At 60.0% G+C, this 12,739-nt stretch overlaps 2 protein-coding genes across 2 annotated transcripts; one reads left to right on the top strand and one right to left on the bottom strand.

The window, feature by feature from the left end:
- Nucleotides 1-2,840: 2,840 nt before the first annotated feature.
- PTGDR2 (prostaglandin D2 receptor 2) lies at nucleotides 2,841-4,037 on the top strand (the record flags this gene model as incomplete). The annotated part of the gene is made up of 1 exon (XM_080693349.1): nucleotides 2,841-4,037. One exon carries the CDS (start codon nucleotides 2,841-2,843, stop codon nucleotides 4,035-4,037), a length of 1,197 nt encoding a protein of 398 aa, XP_080549475.1.
- Nucleotides 4,038-6,037: 2,000 nt separating this feature from the next.
- CCDC86 (coiled-coil domain containing 86) lies at nucleotides 6,038-12,195 on the bottom strand (the record flags this gene model as incomplete). Its single annotated transcript, XM_080719750.1, has 4 exons — nucleotides 6,038-6,157; nucleotides 6,296-6,370; nucleotides 7,779-7,908; nucleotides 11,438-12,195. 4 exons carry the CDS (start codon nucleotides 12,193-12,195, stop codon nucleotides 6,038-6,040), a joined length of 1,083 nt encoding a protein of 360 aa, XP_080575876.1.
- Nucleotides 12,196-12,739: the final 544 nt, after the last annotated feature.

The following is a 12,739-nucleotide window of genomic DNA, read 5'->3' as shown; positions in this document are numbered from 1 at the left end:
ACTGAAGTGTCCCCGTGTGCACAGTCACTGACTCCGGGGCTGTAGTCTCCTCCATGAAGGGCTGGGGCGGGGTGGAAGAGCAGGGCCACAGGCAAAGTGGGTACAAAGGATTCTTTTTTTTTTTTTTTTTTTTTTTCAGGTCTGGGAATGGAACTCAGGGGCATTTGACCTCCGGGTTACACCTTCTGCCCTATTCTTTATTCTTTATTTGGAAACAGGGTCTCACTGAGTTGCAGAGGGCCTCACTAAGTAGCTGAGGCTGTCCGCAAACCGCGATCCTCTGGGTCTCAGCCTCCGGAATGCTGGGATTACAAGCGTGCGCCACCACGCCTGGCTGGTATAAAGGATTCTTGAACACCAGTGTGATAACTCAGTCTCTGGCTGTTCCTGCCTCCAACCCCAAACATACACGCACACAGGCAGACACACGCGCACACACACACACACACACACACACACACACACGCACGCACGCCACTCTCGGGCTGACGGCTATTTCCTCCCTCAGTCTTACTACTCTCCAGTGCCTGGTTGAGCTGCTGCCAGGAGCGGCCTCTGGGGCTGGAAGCCCGTGGTCCCTCTGCACCCAGGTAAGGAGGCCGTGGTCCCTCTCTGAACTCGTGGGAAAAGGCACTGTTCTGAGAGCTGTTACCAGCTAGGGTGGCAGAGGAGAGAAGTTCACCAGCCTGCAGGGGACTTGCTGCTCAGAGCTTGCAAGAAGACTAGATTTCCTGAGGTATTAACTGCATGCCGGGGACAAGAGCAAAGGATTGGGCTGTCTTTCAATACTCACAAGCAAGCGAGGGAGCGGGTTACACCAGCAGGCTTAGACAGCAAGGGGCTGGGGTCCTGCATTCACAAGAGCCGGCGTTCTCAGGTCCCCAGCCCTCTGCCAAAACAGGGCATCCTGAGATCCAGGGAGGATGAGGCCATGGCCATGCGGCCCGAGGGACTGATGTGGAAGGCTCCCAAGAGTGGCAGGACAGAGGGCACTTCCAGCGCAGAAAGCAGTGGGCATTGTGCGCTGGGAGCGGGTCCCCAGTGCCGGGCTGCTGTGTTGAGGAGCTCCAGGCGGCCTGCTGTGCTTTGCTTAAAAACAGGGTCCCCTGGGGTTCTCACGAGTGTGACTGCAAACCCTAAACCCGGGGTAGCAGGACCATGCCCAGGGCCCCTACAGAGAGCCCAGATCTGAGGATTCATCTTCAGGGAATCCCGGAGGCCGATGCTCCCCGTCCCTCCTCCTCCGTCATCTCTTGCAGGGGCAGCGGAGCGGACATGGCTGAGGTCTACACCGCCGCTCCTGCCCATGGGTGGCTTGGCCAGTCTGTTTCCTGTCTGCAGGGTGGGATGTCGGAGGGAGGCTCGGCACGTTCTCCCAGGGCCGTGGGAAAGCCATGTCCTTCCAGCCCTGCTGTCTGTCCCCTCCCTCCTGCAGGGAGTATTCACCCCAAGCCCCCAGCCTGTGGGATCATCACCAGCTTCGTCAGGGGGCTCTGGGGCTCCCCACGAGGCTGTGAGCATGCTCGATGCATGTCTGCCACAGCCTGGCTTCTCTGGTGCTGCAAGAGTAGTTAGAGGCTCAGCAAATACCTGTTAGCTGGGTGTGGGGGGAGTGGGGATGAGCGGGCAGGGTGGGTCTCCTGGGTGGCGCTGGTGGCGGCTGTCCCTGGGAGGGAGAGCTTTCCTTCCCACTGGCAGTTCCTCAAGCCCAGCTCTCACCCTCCCTCGCCTTATCTTATTTCCTCTCTTACTACAAGAGGAGGGGCCAGCTTCACTGTGGTCAACATGGGACTGACGGCCCAGAGGATCTGCTCAGAGGATCTGCAGAGAGGCCAGGGCTGGGGGTTCTGTGGGGAAGGGGTGGTAAGATGCGTCCCTAGCCCCTGCCAGCTACAAACCTCCTGCCTCGTAGATGGGGCTATGTGTATCCCTCAGGGCTCTGGGGATTTTTTTGTCCTCTCTATCCCTCGGTACTAGGGATGGAACCCAGGGGCATTCTACACCCCCAGCCCTATTTTCATTCTTTATTTTGAAACAGGGTCTTATTGAGTTACAAAGGGCCTCACTAAGTAGCTCAGGCTGTCTGCAAACCCTGATCTTCCTGTCTCAGCCTCCCAAATGGCACACCCGGCTGCTCTGGGAATTTGGGGGAAAAAAAAAAAATCTTTCATGGCCCAACCTCTGGCGGATCTTAGACCATCTGGTTAATAGTAATCATAATGGTTTGGTGTGATGGCGCAGACCTATAATCCCCTACTTGGGAGGCTGAAACAGGAGGATTACAGGTTTGGGACCAGCCTCAGTAACTTGTTGAGACCCTCATCAACTTAGCAAGACCCTGTTTCAAGATAAAAAAAAAATCAATCAATCAATAAACTAATTTTAAAAATGGGGTGGGGGTGTAGCCTGGAGGTAAAAAAAAAATCTCTGGGGTCAGTCCCCACGACTAAAATAATGATGATAACCATTCTCATCATCACAATGGCCTCAACACAGCATTTACCGTGTGCCAGCCTTTTTAATACATTAACTCATTTTATTCCCCCTGAGCTGGGGGCAGTTTTGAGGGTCACCCTGTGGTAGGGGAGGGGAGAGGCTCTGGAAAGTTCTGCGACTTACCCAAGGTCTCCCAGGAGCAGGCGGGGGAGCTGGGATTCTGCTCCCTGCCTTCCCTCCCGCTCACCCATCATCCCCAGGGGCCCAGCCTGTGGCATCCTGGGCCCTGCTGTGTTCTCCCTCCAGGTGAAGCTCCCGGCTGCCCAGGGCTCTCCTGGAGCCGGGTGCGCTCCTGCACCGCGGGGCTCAGCGCTCGCTTCCTTCCTCCCGCCGCAGAGCCCACCATGTTGCCCAACGCCACACAGAAGCCGCTCTGCCCCCTCCTGGAGCGCATGAGCCTCCTCCAGAGCCACAGCAACTCGAGCTTCCGCTACCTGGACCACGCGGCGGTGCTGCTGCACGGGCTGGCCTCGGTGCTGGGCCTGGCGCTGAACGCGCTCATCCTCTACGTCGTGGGCTTCCGCATGCGCCAGACGGTGGTCACCACCTGGGCGCTGCACCTGGCGCTGTCCGACCTGCTGGCGGCGGCCTCCCTGCCCTTCTTCACCTACTTCTTGGCGGTGGGCCACTCGTGGGAGCTGGGCACCACCTTCTGCAAACTGCACTCCTCCGTCTTCTTCCTCAACATGTTCGCCAGCGGCTTCCTGCTGAGCGCCATCAGCCTGGACCGCTGGCTGCAGGTGGCGCGGCCGGTGTGGGCGCAGAACCACCGCAGCGTGGCGGCCGCCCGGCGCGTGTGCCTGGCGCTCTGGGCGCTGGCGCTGCTCAACACGGCGCCCTACTTCGTGCTCCGGGACACCATCCCGCGGCGGGACGGCCGCATCATGTGCTACTACAGCGTGCTGCGCCCGGGCGCGGGCCCCGACCGCGCGGCCGCCTGCACCGCGCGCCAGACCGCGCTGGCGGCCAGCAAGTGCCTGCTGGCCTTCGTGCTGCCGCTGGCCGTCATCGGCTCCAGCCACGCGGCCGTGAGCCTGCGGCTGCGCCGCCGCGGGCGCCGGCGGCCCGGCCGCTTCGTGCGCCTGGTGGCGGCCATCGTGCTGGCCTTCGCGCTCTGCTGGGGGCCCTACCACGCCTTCAGCCTGCTGGAGGCGCGGGCGCACGCCGTGGCCGCGCTGGGGCCGCTGGCCTGGCGCGCGCTGCCCTTCGTCACCAGCCTGGCCTTCCTCAACAGCGTGGTCAACCCGCTGCTCTACGTGCTCACCTGCCCGGGCGTGCTGGGCAAGCTGCGGCGCTCGCTGCGCGCCGTGCTGGAGAGCGTGCTGGAGGAGGACGGCGAGCCGGCCGGCCGCCGCCGCGCCCCCTCCCCCGCCGCCGCCTCCTCGGCCTCCTCGCTGCTGCTCGCCCGCCGCCTCCCGCTCCGCCCCGCGCGCCTGCTCGGCTGGCTGCGGGGCGGCCCCGCCGAGCCCCCGAGGGCCCCGGCGCCGTCCCGGGGCGAGAGCGGCCCCCCGAGCCGGGCGCTGAGCTCCACGTCCGACTAGACCCGGAGATGGCGAGGCTGGGCGGTCCTGGTCCAGGCACCTGCGCATCCCCGAGGCCCCGCGGGGAAGATGGAGTTCCCAGGACTCCAGCCTCGGGATGCTAGTGGGGTGGGGGAGGCGCAGGGCCCAGGAATCGGCGTCCTGAAGCGCCCCGGGGGAACCTTGAAACCTCCCCCCCCCCTTACAAAGTGAGTCGAAACAGCCTTTCTAAAACTTCCACAAACTTCGAGGGGATCTGGTTAACCGTGTCCTTTGACTGGGCAGGCGGGCCAGGCTGCATTTGTACTTCAGTGCTGCTGGCCCGTGGCCTGCAAATGGAGCACAAGGCTGACCTCTGTGAGTCCTCCAACTGCAGAAGTGTCCAGGGGCCAGGCGGTGCGGAGGGGAGGGGAGTCCCGTCAGACCCACGCTGTGGCTGTGGAATGGTGGGAGGATTGAGAAGCGCCCTTCCCGTCTCACATCTCCACCTGGCCAAGCAGTCTGAGCTAGCTGCCGTGGCCTAATCTCCAGGGTTGGCTTCTGGCGGCCCCAGTACTTAGACACTGGCCAACTGGCCCGGGAGGCCCTGTGCCCAAGCTCGGGCAGTGAGCGATGGCCTCGGCATCAACACCTCCTGTTCCATCACTCTGAGTGAAAAAGCATCTCAGACCCACCAAAGCCGCTTAAGATACGGCTGCCCCAGAAGCCGTAAACTGTGTGCCACAGATGTCTGCAAGGTGGAGCGCGCAGGGCGCCAAGGCCCAGGGTGCAGGCAAGGGGTCTACGTGAAGCCCAGTGGGCACTGTCACGGCCGGCCGGCGGTGGGCCACCTCGCCTGTCACAGTGCTTCTGCTGCCCACGGTGACCTCCACCCACCATGGACCAAGGGCGGGCGCTGTGCTTTGGCCCCCCCTGGGCCAGGGACTGGCAGCTGGGACTGCAAACATGTCTGTAGTGGATGAGCTGGGATAAGTTCTTGGGGTTTGGGTCCAGTGCCACCATAGGCCAGGCTGGCTGGCAGTCTCAGTGCCAGGGAGGCGCAGCCCCAGAAGATGCCCCGCAAACTTTAGCACACGCTGCCGCCCTCCGCTCCCTCCAACCTCCCCCAACTTTACTCAGCACTCTTCCTTCCCAACACGTGAGGTACTTCACTTGTTTATTATGTTTTTTCCATCAGAATGAAAGCTCAAGAGCAGAGACTTTTGTCCATACCCCCTGGTGCCTACAATTCTACTTGTACCTTTATTTTTATTATTTTATTTTTATTTTTCAGGTTGGGGATGGAACCCAGGGGCATTTAACCTCCGAGCTACAGCCCCTGCCCTATTTTTTATTCTTTATTTTGAAACTGAGTTGCAGAGGACCTCACTAAGTAGCTGAGGCTGTCTGCGAACCACAATCCTCTGGGTCTCGGCCTCCTGAATGCTGGGATTACAAGCGTATGCCACCACGCCTGGTTACCTGTACCTTTACTGAACAGGCACTCAATAAATATCTTTTGTACGGAATGAATGGGCGTCATTTAGTCAGATCTTTGGGGCCTCTGCAGACACTGGTATGGGAGAAGCGGTGAAAACAGCCCAAGTTAATCTTTCGGTGTTGAAGGGGGTGGAGCCGATCTGGCCTTCTGGGGGGCAGAGGCAGCCAAAGCGGCCTTTGGGACAGTGTGGGGAACCTGGGTTCCTGGCTGCTGCCTCTAGGCCCGAGACAGGCCCTGCATGTCGGGAGAGTCACCAGCTAACAGAAGAACCAGAGTTTACTGTTCTCGGTCTGAAGGCACTTGGAAAAGGAGGCGGAAGAGGAGAGGGGCACTGGGCCTCCTCCCGCCCCAGCCTCTGCCAGGTCCTCAGCCGGCCTTGGGACCTCTGTCCCACAGAGACCTGCCCGCAAACCCTCGGAGGCCCCGGAGCCCGGGTGGGCCGGCTTGAGGCCGCTGCCTGGAGTGCTCGCTCGCAGAGGCGGCCGCGCAGTGGCCCCAGGTGTCTGCCGCAGTGGCCGTGGGGGCTCTGGGCGTCCTGAGTTCAGACCTGGGCTGCTGGCCGCTGCGGGGGCAGCTTCTGCAGCAGGGCCAGGGTGTCCCGCTTCTGAATGGAGCGCAGCTGCTTCTTCTTCGCCCGCTTGATCTTGGCGGGGTTTCGGATCTGGGTGGTGGGAGGGGAGGGCATCAGTGCGGCTAGGGCGTCTGTCCCTGTCCCTGGGGGAGGGAGCCCGCCCCGCAGGGCCCTGGGGTGGCGCGAGCAGGGGCGAGGCGCCGAGCGGGCGGGCGCAGGGACACTCACCACCTGGACGACCTCGGCCTTGCGCTCGTTCTCCAGGCGGCGCCTCAGGTTCTCGGCCCGGCGCTGCTTCTTCTCCTGGAAGAGGCGGGGAGGGAGGGGCGCTGAGGCTGGAGCCTGCCTGAGCTCTCAGGCCCCCGCAGGGGGGAGCTGCAGGTGGCTCCTGGTGGAGGAGGCCTGGGTGTGCCTGGGAGGACCAGGGGAGCACTCCCAGTGCTGTGGGCCTGGCACTTGGTTCCTCGGGCTCCACATTAGCAGGTGGGACCTGGACGGGCCCGAGGATGGGGCTTAGACAGGCCTGGGCAGCCCCTCTACTCCCCACCTGCTTCCCACGTCCCCTCCCCCAAGGTCCAGGGCCTCAGAGTGTACGGCTGGGGTGAGGGGGCTCCTGAGGTCTTCCCAGGTGGGGCTGGGGAGGGGCTGAGCTGCTCAGAGGGCTCTGGGGGACTCCGGCCGGGTTTGAGTCGTGACCCTGCTAATTCCTAACAGGCCACTGTGGCCAGGTCTCTGTGCCTCGACTTCCCCTTCTTTAGAGTGAAGACAATCACAGTACCTACCTCAGTACACTGACCTGGCGGTGAGTGGACACACACATGGGCCCTGGGGCAGCACCCAGCTCCCTGGGGACGCCCGGAGCCTAGAGGGGTGTCTTTGGGATGGGAGGCCAGGCTGCCATGCTGACTGTGTCCCTGGCAGGGCCTGGGTGGCTAAGTCAGCTCCAGGGTGGCCTCGTGGAGAGGGCCCTCTCTTGGCTTTGGCAACCTGGGGTGACGGGGCTGGGGCCTGGGACGGCAGGAGAGGTGAGACCTGGGCTCCTGTGATGACGCAGGGAGCCAGGGCTGCACAGGAAGTGGTAAGGCCTCAGCGCAGCGGCGGCCATGCCATCCTAAGACCGCGGCCACAGGCTGATCAGGCACGACTGCATGACGGGCCCAGCCCTTTCTCAAGGGCCTGGCTGGCCCACAGGCTGGGATGTGTTGTCAGGTCCAGTCTCCTGTGCCTGGGGTTACCTGGTGAGCAGCACCCAGACCACCCCCTCTGAGTGCTGCCTGCTGAGTGCCCTCGTCCCTCCCCCAGGAGTCCCTGGCCGGGTGGGTGGGGCTGGGCTGCTGCAGAGGCTTCCTGGGCGCAGCAAGTGTTGGCCTGAGCCTCTACTGGCTCACTTTGATTCCGTGGTGGGCGACAGGGAGAGAGCTGGAGTCCCACACATGCTGGTGATGGAAGCCACTTCGTGAATGACAGCAGCAAACCTGGGGGCAAGGCTTCCCAATGGTCAGCCTTTACCCCTGAGCAGGCCTCGGGGCCCGGCCCATCTCCCCAGCGCTCCCACCACAGCGAGGGCCTCCTGCCTGTCCTTGAGCCGAGGCCGGGCTGAGCTGGACACCCACCACCCGAGGTGGGAGCCGTCACACTCCTCCGGTCACACTCGCCCAGGCCCAGGCCGGGTGTCTGTTCCAGCCCATACTGCGCTCAGCTTCGAGCTCACCTGCCGGCGCCTCTCCTTCTCCTCCTCCAGGTGCCGCGCCAAGTCCTTGGTCAGCTTCCTCTCCTGCCGCTCCTTCATCTTCCGCTGCCAGGACGTGCGCAGGGGCTTGTCCTGAACCATCTGGGAGAACCTGGAGGAGAGCGGGCTGTCGTGGGCTCTGCATCTTCTCCCCAGAGCTGTTACTCATGCTCCCCCCATCTCACAGAGGGGCAAACCCAGGCTCAGGGACGATGGCCCCTGTTCCTGAGAGGCGGTTAGAACTTGAACCTGTCTGAGGCCACGGACTCCAGGTCTCCTGGTCTCTGCCATCAAGGCCTGATCTTGCCAAGTGCTGCGGGCCTGGGTGAGGATGCCTCTGACCCCTGGACACGGTGCTCACTCCCTACAGGGTCAGCCACTCCATTTCCCAGCAGCGGAGTGCGCAGGTGCACCTGTTACTGATTCACTCTCCCCCCCAGCTGTGGACATGTCAACGTGGACCAGGTATCAGGGATTTCAAGGTCTGGATCTTCTGAAAAGTGGTAATGCTTCCAGGCGCATGGTTTACAGGTGGGTGACCTGGCTAGAATGCGCATTAGAATATTTCAGGTTGCCGGGCGTGGTGGCGCACCCTTGTAATCCCCACGCTTGGGAGGAGGAGACAGGAGGATCGCACAGGTTCGAAGCCAGCCGCGCTGGCTTAAGAGACCATGTTTCCAAAAATAAAATAGGTCTGGGAGTGTAGCCTGGAGGTAGAAGGGCTTCCAGGAACCCCAGTACCACCAAAAAATAAAACAAAACAAAAACAAAACAAAAAAAACTTTAATTTTTTTTCTTTGGCACTGGGGCTTGAACCCAGGAACATTTCATCTCTGAGCTATGACCCCCAGCCCTCCTTATTGGTATTTTTATTATTTATTTATTTTTGTGGTACTGGAAATGGAACCCAGGGGCCTTCTACCTCCCGGCTACACTCCCAGACCTATTTTATACTTTATTTGGAAACAGAGTGTCACTAAGTTGCTGAGAACCTCACTAAGTAGCTGAGGCTGGCTTTGAACCTGCATGACCCTCCTGTCTCAGCCTTATTATTCTTTATTTTGAAACAGGGTCTCACTGAGTTGCATAGGGCCTCACTAAGTAGTAGGTGAGGCTGTCTGCGAACTGCAATCCTCTTGTCTCAGCCTCCCAAATGCTGGGATTACAATCGTGCACCACCATGCCTGCCTTGGCTTCTTTTAAAATTTTGAAAGAGGGCCTAAGTTCTGGGGCTGGCCTCAAATCTGCCATCCTCCTGTCTCAGCCTCTCAAGTACTATAATTACATGGATGCTCCACCATGTTTGGCTACCAATGTCTTGACTTCTAGAAAAGTCCATATTCACCCCATCTGTTATACAGCCCCCAACTGTCCCAGTCTGAAGGCCGAGGTGCCTGCTGGACAGAGCCCACTCCTGTCTATGGGAAGGGTCAGCACTGCAACTCTGGGCCATCTTCTCCCCATCTCCCCTTCCAGGGAGTCCAGAACACGCAGCCTGGACTTAAATCTGGGCCCGTTCCATCTACAGCCTGGTTCTGCCCCTTCCCACTGCCAAGCTGGCCTCTAGCCCCAGCAAGCCTCTGCCCCTCTCCCTCTCTCTGTCCCAAGGCCCTGCCGCTGAAGATCCTGCCTCCTAAGAACAAAAAGTGGGTGCTGCTAGACTTTCTCCCTATTCTTAAAGCTGGGCTTCCCAAGCTGCGATACAAGAACATAGAAAGGATAAGGTGGTAGGAGCCACGGACGCCAGAGCCACAGCGCGCAGTGGTGCCCGGCAGGATCTTCTGTGATAGAGGAAATGCTGTATATCCATGCTGTCCAGTAAGGGAGCCATCCTCACAGGTGGCCGTAGTGCACCTGAAACGCGGCTGGTGCTCAGAAGCGAATCTAGATTTTATTTGATTTTAAGTAACTAGTCCCCTGTGGCTGCTAGCTCAGGCATTGGGGATGTCCAGTGCTGGAGCCTGGGTTCTACCTGGACACTGAGGGAAGACAGGCCTGGTGCCATGCCCTGAGTCTACCTACTGCCGTGGGGCAAGGTAGCGGAGCCCACTTACCCTCCTTCCTTTACACTTGGTCCAGCGGTCCAAGGCCTCTGTCCCTGCTCCCGGGGCCGAATCATCTTCTCCTCACCTGTGCCCAGCCCCGCCCCTCCGGCTCAGCAAGCTCACCTCCCCCCACCTGTGGCCCCCGTGCCAGGCCATTCTCCCTGCCACCTGCTGGGACAGCAAGGCAGTGCCATCAACCATTTCTCCAACGTCTGCAGTCACTCCAGCTTCCAAGTCACTCTGACTGGGGCCAGGCAGCAAGTTCCTCTCTGGGGAGGGGGTACCCACTCCCTGCGGTTTTGAGGGTACAATAGGCCCTACAAAGGGTGACACACAGTTCCCTTCCTTCAATGTTGATCCCCCCACGCCCTCGCAGCCATGCATTCCTGCCTCTGCGGGGACCTTCCCACTGGGTGACATCTGAACGGACTCCCACCCACCTCTCCTTCCTGGCAGCTGGAAAGCTTCCCTCTTCAGACAAGCCTCTGCAGTCCTTCATGCAACAGGCATTAACTGAGCGAGTACTGAGCCCTTGGCACAAAGGCCGAGGACCACCTCACATCTGCAGAAGGCCGCGATCCAGTCAAGGCTGAGCTACAGAGCACAATCCAGGGATTTCACTCACTGTCTTTGGAATTAGATCTGTGCCGAGGTCCTCCATCCTTCATTCATACAATCTCCTTGAGACTGGAGTTTCCCCAGGAGTAATACAAGTAACACCTACACCAGAGGGCTGAGGTACAGATTAAATGGGACAATACATACTGCTTGCTTGAAAGGCCAAGCCTTACTGGAGTATTTAGCACAGCACACTGTCCTATATAATCAGTGCTCTGTAATACTTAAAAAATTATTTTTAAAATAGTACCAGGGAGGTGGGCGTGTTGGTGCATGCTTGTAATCCCTGCATTTGGGAGGCTGAGACTGGAGGATCGCGGTTCGCGGACAGCCTCAGCTACTTAGTGAGGCCCTTTGCAACTCAGTGAGGCCCAGTTTCAAAAGAAAGAATAAGCCGGGCGCGGTGGCGCACGCTTGTAATCCCCGCGCTTGGGGGGCTGAGACAGGAGGATCGCGCAGGTTCGAAGCCAGGCTTCGCTGGCCTAAGAGACCCTGCTTCCAAATAAAAATATAAAAATAGGTCTGGGAGTGCATCCCGGAGGTAGAAGGCCCCTGGGTTCCATCCCAGTACCACCACCACAAAAAAAAAAAAAAAAAAAAAAAAAAAAAAAAAAGAATAAAAGGCAAATAACTGTAACAGATAACAATGAAGATTTTTTAAAAAAATCAAATAATGGCTGGTTTACTTGCTTCAGCCTCCCTCAGCAGAGATGGCAGACACAGGCAAATGTCTGTTGAATAAATATTCAACCCGGGTGCTGGAGGGAAGGTCCATAAACCCCAGGAAAGGCATCCAGGAGACGAATGGATGGTCTCGCCCTCCTTGGATTTCAGGGCATTTTACCACATCCACACCAGATCATCTGTTTACAGTCACCCTCACTAAATCGAGCTTTCTCCACCCTGGGCTGCCTGGGGCAAAGGCCGAGCCCGAGCGATAGAGAGCCCCACCTCCGCCCAAGCTGCCCCCCATCTCACCTCTTCTTGGAGCGGTCCTTCCACACTCGCCCGGATTTGGGCTTTCCCTTCGGGATTACAGGAAGCTCCTCTTCCTTCTTCAACTTTTTCAACACCGGGGCCTGGGCCAAAGACCCCTTTCGCTTCTCTGCGTCGAGGACACCCGTCGCCGTCTCTCCGGACTGAGGCGGCTCGCTGGGCTCTCGCTGGCGCTGGGGAGAAGAGGGTGCCTGGGGTGTCACCCCCTGCGGAGGCTGCGAGGGCTCGGGGCCCGGCGCTTGCTGGCCGGGGTAAGGCTCTGGTGATCCCGGGCCCGGCTGCAGACGTTGGGGGGACCCCGGGGCCAGCTCCTCCTTACTCTGGGCCACCTCGGAGTCCAGTTCTTCCTGGCCCTGGGTTAACTTTGGCGGGGCCTCACTTGGCTCTGGCTGACGCTGCGGGGAGTCAGGTCTCGGCGCTGGCGGTGTTCCCGGCGATTCCTGGTCTGGGTCTTGTTGACGCTGGGGGGACCCCGGGTCCGGCTCTGGCTGCTTTGGGGGGGACCCCAAGTCTGGATCCTGCCGCAGGATGGGTGATCCCGGGCTTGTCTCCGGCTGACATCGGGCCGACTGCAGGCCAAGCTCTTGCACACTCGGAGGAGACGCGGGCGCTCTCGTTTCCTCGGGGTGTGACTCGAGCTCCACCAGGGCTCGTCTCGCCCGCGAGACCGAAGTGAGGGTCTCGGGGGCCTCAGGCTTTAGACCTTCCAGCCGCCGGCTGCGCCTTAGGGGGGTATCCATGGCCCACACTGAAACTTTCCAAACCCGAGCCCACGTGCAGACCGCGCCGGTTCCGGGGCACTCGGCGCCTTCCTGTGACGTCAGAAGCCGTCGCGTCAGCGTCGGGCAGGAAGGGCTGTTGCCAGGGAGGCCATGTTGGTAAAGGGCGGAGAGGCGGGGTTATCGGCCCGGCAGACGCATGCGCAATGCGCAGTAATTTGATGGAGCCCGTCCTTTTCCTCCTGGGTTTCTTGTTTGTTTTTCTTGCGAACACTGCGTTCCGGGGAGAATGTTGAGGCAGAGAGGAGAAAGGGTGAGGGTGGGAGGGGAGTATTTCTGGGCGAGAAGAGGATTGGGAGAAGGCTGGGGAGCCCGTAGGCCTGGCTGGAGGAACGCTCCCAGGAACCCACTCCCGTGCACCTGGGCAGGCCGGCTGCGTCTTTGGGCCTCAGTTTTCTCTTGTGCAATATGGTGACTTTGTACCAGCCTAGTGCATCGGAAGTGGTCCTGAGGCGTCCTCGCGGTGGGTAACTTGAGTCTTGAGCTCTGTGTTAAATGTCTCGCC

This window comes from Muscardinus avellanarius (assembly GCF_963383645.1).
Source record: "Muscardinus avellanarius genome assembly, chromosome: 1".
Lineage (NCBI taxonomy): Eukaryota > Metazoa > Chordata > Mammalia > Rodentia > Gliridae > Muscardinus > Muscardinus avellanarius.
This window is presented reverse-complemented; position numbering and strand designations above follow the sequence as displayed.